The sequence below is a fragment of the Aulonocara stuartgranti genome (assembly GCF_965226115.1).
Source record: "Aulonocara stuartgranti genome assembly, chromosome: 10".
Lineage (NCBI taxonomy): Eukaryota > Metazoa > Chordata > Actinopteri > Cichliformes > Cichlidae > Aulonocara > Aulonocara stuartgranti.
The window spans coordinates 25,901,686-25,918,880 of NC_138946.1; the positions used below are offsets into that span (position 1 = coordinate 25,901,686).

A 17,195-nucleotide genomic window follows, 5' to 3' on the forward strand; every position below is an offset into this window, starting at 1 on the left:
GCAGTAAGCTCCGACTTCTGATTACTTTGACATAAGCGACCTGCGGGGAAGCAGCTATCCTCGTAAAGAAATAAACACAAAAAACTTGGAAAATGGTGTCGTACATCAGATGATTAATTCATTTTCCCCCAAACAGCTCAATAGTTTTAATAAACTTAAGTAGTCTCCTCATTACACTTTAAAATATATATTATAAAGAGGGAAAGCTGAAAAACAACCTCTCTCTTAATGGTCTAAATTGGAAACATGGGGGGGATTAGTCCTCAATGATAGTAGGACGATTTAGATGTCCAAAATGTAGGCTAACGCTCTAAATTTTAATAAATCCAACAGCACATGAAAGCTCCGGAAGACTACACTGGACAGCAGTGACCCCTCCTGGTCTTTATTTTAACCATACAAAGGATGTAAGCACAGATATTTAGTTCCAAGCTGCCCAGTTTTTCGTAGAGAAAAACTTATATTGTTAACATGTTGATTTCACATTGGATAACACATAAAGTGTTTTGCAGCTAATGAGTTACAGTCCAGTAACATTGGAGTTACAGTCACTGACATACAGACTTTAAACCCAAACAGAATCTGAGTTGTGGTGAATGGTTATTTTAAACATTATTTACCTATTTATATGGAATTCTTTAGGATAATTCCTCCTACAACAATGATGAGTTGATTACAGCATATGTTAGAACTCAATTTGCAAGATCAATTGCATAAAATGTTTCACCTCATTTGCATCATTTCTTCCTTCTCCCAGCAGTTTCAATATACACATACATAATGAACTCCAGATAATCCCATATGTTTTGCTTGTTAAAGCTCATTACACATAGGAAGCTGCAATTCTGAGGAGAGAACCACAATCTAAAATGTATTACCTTAATAGTTTACTCACACTGATCCATTCATTTTAGAAAAAATCATTTTAGACATTTACAACATGCCAAACTTGATTTCCTTTCCATTTTTTTTATTACTCTTACTATTTTGATGAAAATATGCATTTACATTTTGGCAAATTCTGGTTTGTCTGAATTTATCCATGGAGTGCCCCCGTGTCTCAAATGAGATGCCCAGTACTTGGCTTCTGATAGTAGTGCTCCTGGCCTGGGGCACGTACCTCTACTGCGAGTTGATGTCGAGATATAAATTTACACTGAAGCAGCTTGGACTGACAGTCAACATAAAGTTTTGTTTTCAGCTGAAGTTCATTGTTGGACACTTTTTCTTCATTGGAGCTGGATTAGGGAGATATGAATACCTCCAACTAAAACATTGATTGGACTGTATGAGATTCAAAACTTTCAATATACAGTTGGAAAAAACTGAGAATAGATTACAATGGGGCTCCTTCATTGAACAGTCATTCAGTGATAAGCAGAGTTTAAAGAATGCACTAGAAGGAGTGTGTACAATACTGATTCATGCACAGATCTGTATCCACGTTAACCTTAAGAACAAGCCATTCTCTGGAAGACATTATTACTTTGCTCTTCCATCCATCCATCCATCCACCTTCCACTGCCCAATTCAGCATCACGAGGGTTTTAGAGTCTGTCCCTGTGATCATAGGGTGAGAGACAGGGCACACCCTGAACAGGTTGCCAATTTTTTGTAATACATTTCTTCCAAAATCTCAAAATGAAAAGTGAAAAATCCCCACAGTGTCCAGTTATTATTTTCCCAATGTTCATTAGAAAGGTTTTAAGAATGAACTACAATACTTTTTGAACTTTTGAACATTACCAGTCAGTCTGAATATTATTTAACTTGTATTAACAATGAAATTATAAATCTAACAGGGAACATGGAATTGTTGAAGTAGTAAGACCTCCTGTTGCTTATTAAGGTTTTGTAGCATCACCTACTGGTCTTGCAGAGTCTCTGTACCTTTTTTTTTAGTAATGTATGGTTTACGATATATTTTTCACCTATACTGTCTGTCTCTATCTATGAGGACTTCTTGGTCAGCTTCAGTGGAGAATGTTAATGAATTATTCATTTCCAAAGAAAAATGTCATATCAACTTTTTCTTATCACCTGACTAAGATTAAGGAATGAAACCTATCTGACTCACACCACCAGGATAATACAAGGAAACTATGACTCATTCCCTGTCAGTTACCACTGAGTCCCTAACATATTACCATTCCTTATACAGTTGGATGGTGAATGACAATTGACATTTGGATGACAGTTAAGGATTGCACTGCATTGTGCGCGTGCGTGTGTATGTGTGTGTGTGAATTGTAAATAAAGGATGAAAGCCCTTTTTTTAGAAAGTGACAATTTTCATTTTCCAAGAGCTTATATAAAAATGTTGTTTTTGTTTAATGTACAAGTTATCTCACGCAAAAAAAAAAAAAACAGCATCTACAGGACTTTATCTATTCAGAAGCATATCTGAGGCTTGCATCATTACCTCGAGGTTGTGGTAAATACTAATAGCCAAATTCTGCAGGTAATGATGAAAGATGGAACTAGAATCACTTTTAACCCAAGTGTACATGACGTAAAAAGTAAATTTAGGATATTATGGCTCTGCCTTTTCATTCATCCCTATTACATGAATGAAAATAAACTCGCACTCAAATTACTTCTCTAAAATGAACCACTTGGCACAGTGGGAAAGACGACCGCCCAACTATTTGTAATGCAGAACAACACGCTAGCATCTTTTTTTTTCCCTTTTAAAAAGGACGAAACGTTACTGAAACGCAATCATTTCCCAGCCACATGCGACAATCTAATATAACAAATTCCCCTCACAGCATCAGCAAAAACCATCCAGGGGGAGTTTTAAAAATCCAACGCCACCAGATTACTATCGTAATAACACGGGAACAATTCATACAATCTCTTGTGAATTTGAATTCAACATACATCGTAAGTTGCTATTCTTGTTAGTGATTAATTCATATTTCACGAGTTATGCGTACGAATTCATTTCAAAATACGAAATTTAATGAACCCCGCCAAATCCTGCGCAAAGTGGTTCAGCCCTTGAGGTCACCGGAAGTTGTTTAGCTGCCATGTTTGGTTGCTTTGTTGTAGGCTTCTACTAGGTTTCCTACAGAATTAGTAAGTGTGGAAATGGAGCCGAGCTGGAGTACGTTTCTTTTTCAAGTAAGTTGTCTCTTTTGGAGGGAAACCGGAATAGTCGGTAAAACAACCGTAGAATTGCAAACGGCTTCATATCTTAGTGGTAAATCCAGTTTTTAAACGATTAATGTCAAGAACAAGTAACCAAGCAAAACAATGGTATATGAATCCAGGCTTCCAGCTGTGAGGCTTGGGAATGACGCTAGAACAAAAAATCTAATCTCTCCAAGCATTGTTTGAAAAGCGGCATGTTTTCTTACCCCGACGATATTTGGGTATTTGCGTTTAATACTTCGACAGCGTTTGTGATTCCTTGTTTTTTTAAGTTTGTTTGCCTAGCCGGAGCCAAACATGCGGGATCACTTGGAGTGAAGCAGGAGACGCCACTGCACCGTTACAATCGAGACAGACCTGTTTTTTCCCCCTTTGACTGAAGGCTTTGATCAGGCGCCGTGGGATAATGAGATGTAACGCTGCGACATGTTTCAGTGTAGCGTGGATAACAGAACACGCATTGTAGATTTGGCAAATCTCTGGTTAAGTGTACACAGAGGTTTTTAGCTGCTGAGATTTACTAACGGCGGTTCTCAAGTCTCAAGTGAACTTTCCGCCTGCTCCAGCCGGTTCGACACTAACTAGCCAAGTAGCTAACGATGTTCGGGCTACCTTAATTACACTCGCTTGCTAATTTAGCTTAATGTGGGCGAGGCTGCCATAATGAGCTTGCAAAACTAACGTTACAAGACTTGACGACCAGCGCTGTGCAGATTCTCTGCTTATTAACTAAGCTATTTATTCTGGTGACCGTGGTGGAAAGGAATTCAAACTATGCACACAACATCAGCTAACACTAGCAGCGAAGAGGCGCATTTGAAATTAGCAACGGCGTTACGAAATGAATAAATGCGTGCTGGGAAGGAAAGCGAGTGCTGCGGTTTAGAGTGATATCTGTCACGGTTTAGTGAATTTCAATATGTGCTAAGAATGAAGGCTATTGTTCACTCGTATTTGTGAGCTTCTCAATCGCATGGCCTTACCTAGGCTACAAGAAATGAGCTCGGAACATGGAGCAAATGAGTTTTGTAAGGATAAAGATTTCATGTTTTACAGTTGAGTCCGTTTTTGTGTAACCCCAATGCAATATAAATATATATATTTTTAGTTTCCATTCCCAATACGCACCATTTTTCCAGGTTTACCACTATTCTGCGGTCTCTTGTGTATTTCCAGTGCTTAAAATTAATTTTTACCTTTGACTCAACACTTTAGTGGGTGTTGCAAAGTTCTCCTCGTGGGAGGAACTTCCCAGTAACTTCAGGATCATTCCCAAAAATTACTTTTCAGTAAACCCTTCAAATCTGCATATGTAATGTTCACAACTTTATTTTATTCCAGGCTTTAATGATCAGATGAAGGTCTAGAGTTTAACCTGCTGCAGTAGTTGGTGCTGCACCCTTTGTCTAATAGTAATATATTTTGTGTAATAAATAAATATGTCAATGACAACGGGGGAAAAAACAGGATATGTGAATAGAAGTGCACAATTTATAGTTTTCATGCTAAAGAGCCACTTCTCTTTTTAAAAGTCTTCTAAAGTGTGGAAAAAACTGATCATTAATGCTCTGATTAAGCTTTCACTGCTTGGTGTAAGGACATCAATGGCTGCAAAGAATCTGAATAGCTCACTTTGGCAAATAGTTTAAAGAAATCCATCTTAAGTTGTGTTCTTTTCACTGCTTTTTGGACACTTTGTTTTTTTCCTGAGTTTCTGATAATTTGCTCTGCTGTCGGAGTGGTCGTTCATTCACATCTTTGTGTACTATTTCTTCATAATTGAAAAGGCAGACAGACAATGTCATTTGTCATGCAGTATCTGGCGTCTAGCCAGAGGCCCTGCGTGTATTATGTACCTCACACTGTTACTGTGTCAGTTTCATGTAAATCAGTGTGCCTTTAAATTCAGGCTCCTGGAACACTTTGAAGCATTTTTTTTTAACTTCATTGTTTTTCAACACATTATAGTTTGTTTTTTGTAAACAAGAAGTTTACATGAAAATTGGTGATATTTTCTGAAAAGCTTTGTCAGGTGTTTTAAATGACCAGTGTTGTTGCGTAAACCAGCTTAAATATTACCTGCTGCATATCCTCCTGTCAGGTAAATGCACAATGTGGGGAAAACATGTTCAAAAGAGGGGAGGGGGGGGGCAGTGTTTGTGAGGCTACATTCAGGAAAATTGGTGAATCATGTTGTTTTCAGCACTCTGAACATGGATGTGTGAAGTGTTACACTAATAACCCTTTTAGGTAAGTGAGAAAAGTTATAACGCAATCCATGTGTGCACGAAAATCAGTTTTGGCTTTCTCCAGAAACTGCAATAGCCACTCAGAAACCCACAGTGAAAACGAATGCTTTATGGTAAGTGGAAATTGTGTAAAAGATTCTTTGTTTCTGTTTTGCCCTATTTTACCAAAACATTCAGATGGCAAATCTCAGTAACTAAATGAAGCTCATCAGATGAATAGACTGTACTGAAAATATTAAATTTTTCAGTACTCACATTGACTTGAAATAATACCCAACTTACATGACACTGAAAGAGTGTGCATAAGCATGGTGTTAGTGAGGGATGTTATCAAGTATCACTAACTCCAAGTCTTTGTTCTGCTTAAAACTGGACCTTCATAACAAACAACCCCTTTTGAAATTGCACAATCACTGTTTATATAAAACATGTTTTGGATGCTCTTGCTAGAGCTTTAGACTTGGTAGTAACTATTATGTATTCTATTTTTTTATTTTTTTTCTCTCTCCTCCAACGTGCACAGTATTTTGCTTGTCGCTGCCCCCCCCCCCCCCCCCTTGTTATTATGTTACGTATATTACTTCTTTTTTTCTTTTTCTTTTTTAACAAAGGTAAATATGTTACATATATTACTTATTATTACCTTTGTTTAAAAAAGAAAGGAAAATATTGAGGCTTGTTGGTGCTGTCGAGAATCAGTTCCATGTGTTTTTCTGCTCATATGGAAGGTTCATGTTTTTACGGTACAATATAATTCTGGTCATTTTGACTGAAATGAAAAGCACAGGTCTATAAAATGGGTTACATCAGAAATGCAGGGTATATCTGCTTGGCTATTTTTGTAGATGTTTAAGCGTTTCATAGTTTTTTGGGTACATTTTTATGGTGTTTTTTTTAAATGTATCTATTTATTTTGACATGTGATTTGTCTCAATGTCACAGCGATTGCTCATTGTAATACAGCACACCTATTAGCTATAGGGGTGTTAAATGCCACCCATTCTGGATGTTTAGAAGACTAGCCTCTGTTGAATGTCCTTAAAGGTTTGTTCACGCTTAGTAGAACTCAAATATCTGTACGAAAAAATACGCCTTAACCAAATGAATCCCTGAAGTACAACTTTTTGGGATCATTAAAAAAAAAAATTAGGGGATTGACAACATTTCAGAAGTTTGCCCACTAAGCAAACTAGACGGCAGCCAAAAAAATTCAGAACTTGAAAGAAGGACCTAGAAAAAAAACTCCTCAAAAATTAGATGTACTCGAAAAACAAATTATGTAATTAGAAGTTTTGTTTCTTTCTCTGCCCCTCTTTTCATCCCTGTCATCAGTTTTTGCCTGTGATGGAAAAATTGAGATTTCGGCAAGCAGCTGTAGAGTGTGGCACAAAAGACTAAAGAAAGACAGCGCATAATCTAACTCAGACCGTGAGCGCAATTCAAGCCTACAGTGGCCCATGGAGCCATCAGGACACTCCCTCCATTTTGATGTTATTTATGAGGGAGCAGCCCCACTTGTCAGAGCGCATTTGTGTCAAAATGGTCAGAGCTGCATGAAGGCACAGCAGCTTACAGGCCCTGCACCTCTGCATAGAGGGCCAGGCTGTCTACACTGGCTACGTCTGCTGTTCACAAGCTTCACAAAGGGGGGTTCACTGCTAGTACCCCACCTCCCCCCTCCAACCCAAACATAAAGCTCTCCCCACCCCTGTTGTGCCAGCGGACGGGTTAGCATTGGCATGATGATGACTAATCCTGGAAGGTGGCAAGTGTAAGCAGGTGCTCAGACAAATGGATGGGTGGCATTCTCCTCGAGTTCCCAGGTCCCATTGCATATGTAGGAATGACGGCTAGTTTCGCTGAGTAGTGTGTGGATAAACAATGTCCCCGTCCCATGAATAGATGAGCCAAATCAATGAAGATGAGCATACAAAGATCCCCTGCTGAGGCCCGAGTGCATCACTGCTCAGATTTGTGTCTTTCACAATAGGCTAGATGACATAAGGAGGACATTGTGAGGTTCATTTTTCTTTTCTGTCCCGTCTTCTCTTTTGCAACTTTTTTCTTGGCTAGCCTTCTTCGATGGATGATTGAACCTCAAAGAGAAAGGTCAAGTATTTCAGCTTGCTTTTCTCGCTGGTGGTTGACAACATCGACAGAGTAGTCCTGAGTGTGTCCAGTCGCTGAAAAAACGGTGTTAACTGTGTTTCTTTTCTTTTTTTTCATATTTGGATATATGAAAAAGAATGAATTGTTATGAGAAGTGTGATAGATTTTTTTTTTTTTTTAACTGAACTAATTGAATTAAACTCCATTGATATTTATTGTGATGTCATTTTTTTTGTTTATTTATTTATTTTTTAAAGAAAATAAGGCAGCCGGATTTCATACAGCTTCCACTATCTCCATTCTGCCCCAAGTACGCCCAAACAGTCATGGATGATTTTAGCTGGTCACAGCAATGGTACAAAACTCAAATTGTGTCTGATCCATTTAGTCAGGAAATTTGATTACTTAATGAGTGAAACCCCAGCTTAGCATCTTGTTGCTATTGGTAATTACAACCAGCCATTTCATCCCATTTGTGCTGCGGCAGTAGCTGGCATTGGTTTGTACTTGCAGATCCCCAGGGGGGGTGCAAAAAAATCTCAAAGCAGTTATTCCCGATGTAAAGTTTTATTTAGTCTGTTGCCCTTTATTTTCCTGTCGTTTAACTCCTTTACTTACACAATAGAGCAGAAGTATGGTTATCCCAAATCAGCTGGGTACCTGAGATGATGGCCTGCTCTTTAGGAGCCTTCTTGGTAGTTAAACTGCGCTCTGCTACGGCTCTTATTTGGTATGCCTGTTTTGCAGTCACATGATGAATGTGAGCACCGTCACGATGCTATCCTTTTTCATCCAGCACAGCTTTGTATTCTGTAACAGATTACTAACACATATTGTGTTTATTGAGTTGTCAGTTTCCAGTGAGGGAACACCTGGCTTCAACGCTTTTTGTTTCTTGGTCATTAAGTTTGTTTTTTGTTTTTTTTTTCTTTAGATTATGGCGACTTTATTTTTCTCTCGCAGTTGTTATCATCATTATTATTATTATTATTATTAAATCTTTAGTATTATCTTTAGTACCTTGTTACTTTTGTTTTATAAGTAGAAGTATAGTATTCGTCTTCATTTAACCAAAAACCCTCTGTGTTTGATTCATCAGCAGGCCAATGAAGCCCTCCACCACCAGCACCAGGTGGCCCAGAACAGCCTGCTACCACTTCTCAATGCAGGAGCTGAGCAAGTTGACCAGAAGCCTATCCTGCCTATCCAAATAGACCAGAAGCCACCTGCCAATGCTGCTGAGCTTCTCAAAGACAATGTCGCCAGCGGAGGTGGTCAGCGGCTTCCAGTGCCTGTGATAAAGAAAGAACACAAAGGCAAAACCCCTTTTGTCTGCGGCTACTGTAACAAGGCCTTTCGCGACAGTTACCACCTGCGACGTCATGAGTCCAGCCACACTGGTATCAAGATGGTTTCACGTCCAAAGAAGACAGCCCAAACAGCCCCCACCATGGTCCCCATGATCGGCACCATGCCACGAGAAAACAACGGCAACTCTTCCTACATCTCCACAGTAGCTGGCATCCTCTCCACAGCAACAACCTCTGTTTCCTCAGGCACAAGTATCATGACATCACCTGCAATGGGCAATGTGCCGCAGCAAAATGTCCCGAAGAAACCTGCCAAACCTGTCAAGAAGAACCATGGATGTGAGATGTGCGGCAAAGCCTTTCGCGACGTATACCACCTGAATCGTCACAAGCTGTCCCATTCAGATGAGAAGCCTTTTGAGTGTCCCATCTGCCAGCAACGCTTTAAAAGGAAGGACCGCATGACCTACCATGTTCGCTCTCACGATGGGGGTGTCCACAAGCCCTACGTATGTTCTGTGTGTGGAAAAGGCTTTTCCAGGTAAGGATCACGTTTTTGTCCTTTGATCTGTAAGGAAACTAGTACAACAGTCATCAATAGTTCAACTCCACTAGATTGACTGATAATGCTGCTGTCAGTTTTTCCCTTCAGTTACTCACCTGTCTGTATTTGTTAATTCTACACCTAAATTGTTCAGTATGTCTCTAGTTAAAAATGAATTTTCCACATTGAGCATCTCCAATGTGAATTTGTTTTTCCAATATCCTGCCAAACAGGTCTGTCATAGGGATTCAGACTGACACAGGAATTCCATAGGGAGATAAGATTACTGTTTTAAATTACAATCATTTAGTTCATGAGGTGCTGGATGAAGTTTTAGTCTCTGTTAGATAATGGCATAACATTCTTTATTATACAGTACCACCATGCAGATAATAGATGGTCTAAATGTCATTTTGAGATAAAAACCCCAAACAAAAAATAATTTGCACTGATAAGAAGAACAAGAAGTCCTAAAAACATGTTATGGCCACCGAGGTCTCGAAGATGTTTGAAACAACCTTACCTTGTTGTGGCAGCTGGTTTCCCACAAGCATCCATTTTGTCAGGCTTCAAGCTTACTTGCAGATAAAACCACAGTAGCTTGGACCCATTAGCTTACAATAATCAACTACTGGCAGCTGCAAGAGCATTTCTGCTGTGATGAAAGTGTGTGAGATAACAACAAGAAGTGTTTGTTGGTTCAAAACCAAAGTGAAGTCTTGCCTTTCATATGGAAAATGTCCATATGAAGATGTGAAGAATGCCAACTTAGTAGTTTGCTGCTTGGGTTTTTTTGGTTGATTGTTTTTTTTACTACAGCTGGTCTCCTAAAGCAGGAGCTGTCAGTTTATTGACAACTTTAGACGAAGAACAGCCCTCAAATATGGAGCAAGAAATGAAGTGCTTTAGGTTTTATTTACTGGAGTTCTCCAGCTAAGCTAATCGGCCTGTCCACAAACCTGACAAAGTGTTCTCCAGGGTAACTGGGAATCCCTCCTTGTTGTTGCACTAGCCACTAGTTTGTTTGGGATGAGTTTACTTAGGTTGTCTGTGGAATTGTGAAACTGAGTGCACTAAGAAGCTAGTAGCACTCCTCGTGTGTACATGTGATCAGTCCTTCAAGGGGTTTGGTAGGCAGTGAGAATGTCAGCCACACTGATAATACAGAGTGGCACAAGAAAATAGTAAACTGATGAAAAAATGGCGCTGTTTTTACAACCCTTCTGTTCTATTCCTGTGCTTTTAATCAACAACTAACAAGGCTACTATAAACAGGAAATGTGCATCTGAGAGCTAATTTATTCTTATGGGAGGGGAGACAAAAAGTAATTTCACCCTCTGGTGATTGCATTCGGGGGTCATAGGGAAAAGTCCTGACTTGTCTATGCAGAATTTCAATAAATAAATAATGATAAATACATTCTAACAACCAGTCTTTTATGAGTGTGTCCTTGGCAGTCCACAAATGGCTGCTGCAAAGGAAAAAAAAATCATGCGTAATAGATTGAAGTATTAAATTTTACCATCTTTCATGCATGCAGTTAGTTTTGAATGCAAATGCTAGATTCTACATATTTGATGCTTTACCCAAGGTACACTGAACTGCTACCCAACAGCTTGTACATTTGTAAGTGAATTATTCACGTCATGGTGTTTGGAATAGTCAGCCGCACTGTGATTTGATATAGAGCAAATAATTATGTCAATCTAGTGTCCGTGTTGCTCCAACGTGGCCTTTTTTTTTTTTTTTTTTTTATGTTTATTGCTGGGGTTAGCAGTTTAAACTTGTACTTGTAATGACCCCCCACACCATTTCAACCACATGTTTAAAAAGTCGCACATGGAAGAGCACCAGTGAAGTACCAAAGGAGGGGGAGGCGTCACTTGTCACTTTGCAGTTCCCGCCAGCATGTCACAGACTCTTTCCCCTGGGAATTCACTGAACCATGCGGTAATGTTTAGGTCAACACTTTTAACATGAAGTAATGACTTTAAGAAGGTTTAATAGTGACATACATTTAAAATTTTGTTAAAAGCCAAGTGTTTGTTAAACCTGATGTGTACATAAATCAGTATTGACTTAGCAGAGAGTCGTGATAACATTAAAAACAAAAAAACAGCAAGTTGTGTGCCGCAATACACAGCTTCAACAAAAACATCAGCAGTGTACCCTGGCCAAGCGGTAACATTAGCACTGTGCTGTGTAGGGCAATCTCAGGCATGCCTCCAACTTGGTGACGTCGAGCAGCGATTCATCAGCATACTGGAAAGTGAGAATGAGGACTGAGTAACAGGGCACTGAGTCACTGCCACTCAGCCGGATCTGTAGACAGGCACTGTCTGGAGTCTGCTCTCCTCATCAGTGGGGCAAGGGGAAAAGAAAAAAATCTTTATTCCGGTTCATGGCACCCATGAGAAGATCCTACTTGACTCCTCTGATTTTATTTTTAAAAAAAGAAGAAAAAAAGAAGGGACTCCAGCAGCATGAAACTTTCCGGTTTGGAAGCAGCTGCCAAAGCAGTAGCCCTTGCTCACTCCATTATGGCACTTCTAACATGATTCAGCTCACAGCTTCACTAGAACTGACATGCTGACAGAGGAGGATCAGTGCCACGAAGACGTTTGTGAATGTTGGCCTTTCGCTGTAAATCTCAAGCAGTTTTCCTGTGAACTTTGCAAATTATATGTATGTTTGTTTGTTTTTATAGCTAGTTTGACATAAAAACACATTATGAAGCTTTAGTTTAAGCTTGAACACTTGGAATACAGAAGGCAAGTTTCAGCAATTTCTTAATCAGTTTTCAGTGGGTTTTTTTTGTTTGTTTTTTTTTATTGTGTAATAGACAAGGTATATCAGTACAGTCATGGTGTAAGTAGATATTAAGTGTTCTCAAATCCCCGCTTAAAGTTCTATAACAAAAGGAGCAATATAGATCTTCTCTATATGCTCAGTTATAATAGTTTTCCCTTAAAGGCAGTTTTTAATACCTATAAATATACACATCATATTTTGGCACAGGTACATGTTCTTATCAGAAACACAAGTCAGCACAGCCATGGATTATTGTTGTTTGTTGAACAACAGTTGTGCCATACGTGGTCTTCTAATCCTCAGAGAGAGATGCAAATTCAGATTAGGACTTGTGTTAAGAAGTATCAAGAAAATTCCTGGAACTTCATATTCATTTCATTTTCATATATGTGTAATAACAAGGATGTTAGGAACTAAGCACAGCAATAATAATCAAACTGTCAGTTTATTCAAATATCATGTCAAAAATGTCCTTTCTTTTCATTGTGTGTGTGTGTTCAAAAGTAGGTCAAACACATTTACGCACGATTGATCATGGAGAATTAACTACCATTGACTGAATTTTTCGGGATTTTTTTGTGCCCATCCCCTCATTATCTAAGTAAACAGAGCACATCCGTACACTTCTGCACTTGTAATGCATGTTAGGCTTTTCACTTTATGCTTGTGCACGTCCATGATGCGCCTTTAGTAAATTATTAACACTTGTTGTATGTATTGTAACAACATATAGGTTTGGTTAAATCGCAAGCAAAATAAATGTCAAATGAATTTGGTGAAGTCTTTTAAAAGTGTTAGCAGACGTTATACCAGCCCTACAACTGGTAGCTTTTTGTTGGGTTACAGAAACCATATTATAAATAAATCTCCACACAATGAAGTACAAATTGTCTCATCTATATCTAATGGAACTCAAATGTATCGTCTTTAAATTTTAACCATGTTTTTGTTGTCATTTTTATCTAGGCCAGACCACTTGAGCTGCCATGTGAAGCATGTGCATTCCTCAGAAAGACCGTTTAAATGTCAAGTAACGGTGAGAAAAATGGCTACTTTGCAGCTTGTTTTGTTTTTTTAAATCATTTTTAATATCGTGATTTCACTGCACTGACCTTTTACCCCATCTGCTGTGCGACACCAGGCCTGTACCTCTGCTTTCGCCACCAAAGACAGACTCCGTTCCCACATGATTAGACATGAAGGCAAAGTCACCTGTAGTATCTGCGGAAAGATGCTCAGCGCAGCCTACATCACCAGTCATCTGAAGACTCACGGGCAGACCAACTTTAACTCCTGTAACAAAGGTTCGTCACACACTGGGAGCAAGTACAGCAGCACCATAGGGCCGTGCATTTAAAAACGATGGAAACCAATCCCTGCATATTGCCTTCGCATTACTGTAAGCAATAAGGGATAAAGGCAGTAATATCGTACAGGCTGTGAGTTTGCCAGAGCTTCGAGTGGAGAGCATTTTTAGAAAAATGTGGTTTTTGAAACTAGCTCAAACCATCTAAGGTGTTGTCCTAAAGTTTCATGCTCTTCTCTTTTTTTTTTTTTTCAAGAGTGCGGACTTTAAAAAAAAAAGTATTAAATGCCAGTCTCTTTATGTATTAGCAAGACTCATTTTGTTGGTCACCATACCGCTGCAGTTGTCATAAAAGCTGTCAACCTGTACATGTTGAGCACCACTGACCAGTGCTGATCCTCGCTATTGCTGTAATATTTGTGCAAAGTACAAGATAATGGTGTTTATTTTGTTTTTGTTTTTGCTAAATGCTGCAAAGCTAAGTAAAATGCTTGTTCTTGGGTTTCTCCAGACGGTAACGAAGTCTGCAATTCTGCTTCAGCCACGCCTGTGACCATCTCTGCCCCCATCACTTCAGCGATGAATCGGGGCAATGCGAACAACAACAACCCCGTCACCATCGCCGCACAAATGAACATTAGCACCAACACGGTCAACATCACATCTCCAGTCAGCCTCCAGCACCCTGTCACCATCACTGGGCCCGTCAACATCGCCTCCGTGAACATCCCGGCAACCGCGCCTATGAATATCGCCCACCCTGTCGCGATCACAACCCCGATGCCTATGAATATAGCCGGGCCGCTCAACATCGCCATGAGGCCAGTGGATAGCATGCCTTTTCTCTCCCAAGTCTTGCCTTCATCCCCACCTTGGTAAAAAATGTAAAAAAAAAAAAATTAAAATAAAAGATAAAAAGGAGGGAGCAAGGTGAACTGGCCAAGAAGAAAGGGAAAATGAAGTGAAACAAGAGACTCCTGTCCTCACAGCTGAACCTCGGGCTCGGCTCTTTCTCACCTAGAACAGCGCTCACTTCTCCGAGCTCTGAAGTGAATATTTACACGAGCTGTGCGGCCAGTAGGAGCTCACCAAGTCCCAGCTGTGTCCCAACCGAGGTTAAGTGACTGGCATGGGACGCAGAATAAGAGTAGAATTTGAGTAGGATTTATCTTGAAATCAGGACAGCCGTAAGACTTAGTGTAGTCAGTTAGAACGATGAAACTGTGATTTGTATTATGACAAATGAGAGGATTCCTCATCCTCGAGGACTCCTTAGGAAAACACATCAGTGCTTTTTGTAAAAGGGAGATGGGAAATGAACTGAAGCAATAACTATAAATTGCTGTATTTGATGTTTTACAAGTTCTCTCCCAAAGTCTCTGGGTGTTACTTTGTATATTGGTTTTTGTTTTTTTTTGTTTTTTAACTATAGCCTGCTAATCACTATTTAATGTTATAGGAAATGAGTCTAGTAAAAGGGACAGCAGCTTCCACTTGCATGGAAGAATATTTTTTCACATTGCTATAGCATTTCTTTTGTATTCTCAGATAATAGGTATGCTCTTGAGGTACACTGACTAACTTGTACAGTTGACATAGTAATGTATTTTCCACGTCAGCATTTTAATTTTTGCTTTTAGCAAGTGGATATCAAGACACTGTCCTCTTGACTATGAAATATTTCTATTTGTTTTTGTATGTATGGACACACAAAGTTCTGTTTTTATTTTCCTATTTGTAGTGTTAATTTTTTTTTGGTTTTCTTCATGAATTCAGAATGGAACGAATCTTGCACTGAAAGAATATCCTGCATACAGGTGAACAGCAGTATTATTGAAGATCAAAGTGGCGTCTCAGTGTTTTTTGCAGCAACCGCAAGCACTTGAGCACCATCTAGTGGCTGATTGTGGAAAGCCTTGCAGTGAAGCTTTTTCAGGCTGTTACCCGTCACCATGGTGGTGACTAAACGTACTGCTCAAAAAACAAATAAAAACAAAAAACCGAGGGAACACTTGAACAATTTTTAACTTCTAAAATTTCGAATCCAACCCTCAAAGTGTTGGTGATTTTGATTACACAATGGATGTCAGTAATGATTTTCAAACTGAATGTTTCATTAATCAAGGTCTGATTTTAAGTGTCACCTTATTTTTATTTTTAAAGCAGCATACTTTTTGCTGACTCTTCTGCACACTTTTACTTTTTTTCTTTCTTTCTTTTTTTTCTGTTTCATCCCCAACCATATGCTAAGGATGCTTCGCTCAGGAAACGTATAGAAAAGCCCCATTACTCATGAACGCGGTTCTTTTTATACTGATATCTACCACGTGTCATGATTCCTCTCCATGTAACTTTTTGGATTCCCTAAAAGATTTGGCATCGTGGGGTTTGACTTCAGTGAGGAAGAAGTTGTCCAAGACTTTTTGTTTTGTTTTTAATAGCCGTCCATTTAAAATGATAAATGACTGTACAATGGAATACATGCTGTTTACCTTTTTTAAATTTCCTTTAAAGTCTCAGTCTGCATAGGTACAGTATGTGGCTGGGAACTGTTTAATCAAATGCAAGTTTGTGTCCACTGAAACAACAGGCGAGACTGACAATGCATGACCCCGAACACTGTAGCTGTTGACCTTCTTTTTTTTTTTTTTCTTTTTTTTTTTTTTTTTGTTTGTTTTTAGTGAATGCCATGGTATTTCAGCAGTGTTTCAGCTCATCTGAGTTGACAGAGTTTATACTGAAAAATGCAATATGCATGTTTGTCTTTTTTTTTTTTTTTTTTTTCTTTTTTTTTTTTCCCCAAGTTTTGTTTTAAACAAAATATTAGTCTAGCGTTTTTGTTTTTTTTATTTTTGTTATATTTACGTAGATACACTATAATAGCCTGTTTGCCAAATTTGAAACAATAATGATGTGATAAACTGAATATTTCTGGTGGAATTGAACATCTCTTTATTTTTAAGGAAAATGGTTAATTGGAAATTCCAGGACACTTGTGAAAGCAGTTGAATGTATATCTTTGTACAAAACTATTTTAGTTCCAAGGATAAGGTAGTTACAATAGATGTGAAAGATAACCTTTTTTATAAATTTTTTGTATTAGAACATTAACATTGATAATTTTGTATATATGAGACACTAGGCTTTCTGACTAGCAGAAAGGTCAAACATTCCTACATTTTTTTTTTAAATGTACGTTTGTCAGATTATTACATAAACATGCGCAATGTTATGTGCCTTTTATTTGGGTTGTCTAAATAAAAGAAAACTATCAAATGTGTTTATGTATTAAGTATAGTTCAAAGTTAATACAGCACTGTAACTACAAACATATCAGGATCTTAATGAAACTTATAACCCTCCGTGCTGCTGATTATCCTTTCCTTTTCACTCGCCAAACCCAGGACTAATTATTGCTAGACCTGTTGAATCAAGAAATCACTTAAATAGAAACCCGTTGGACAAAGAACATTAGGTGAAAGAATCTAACAAAAACGACAACAAAAAAACAGAACATGCCATGAACTAAAACAGAAACAAAAACATTGACATGTATTAGCCTGGAAAAGGCCACAAACTCGTTCCTAAACCTTTGGGACAAACCTTTGGGGAGATTCATTGTCCCTGGAACAGTGGTGAACGTTCCCAGTAGTCGGCAGCCTACCAAAATTACTCCCAAGAGCACATCGCAGACTCATCCAGGAAATCA

The 17,195-nt window shown here is 38.7% G+C and overlaps 1 protein-coding gene across 1 annotated transcript; it reads left to right on the forward strand.

Annotated features, from left to right (window-relative positions):
* Positions 1-3,008: 3,008 nt before the first annotated feature.
* On the forward strand, positions 3,009-16,766 carry vezf1a (vascular endothelial zinc finger 1a). Its single transcript, XM_082548994.1, has 5 exons — positions 3,009-3,126; positions 8,614-9,365; positions 13,147-13,216; positions 13,322-13,484; positions 13,998-16,766. The coding sequence occupies exons 1-5, from the start codon at positions 3,094-3,096 to the stop codon at positions 14,363-14,365; spliced, it is 1,386 nt and encodes a 461-aa protein (XP_082405120.1). The 5' UTR covers positions 3,009-3,093; the 3' UTR covers positions 14,366-16,766.
* Positions 16,767-17,195: the final 429 nt, after the last annotated feature.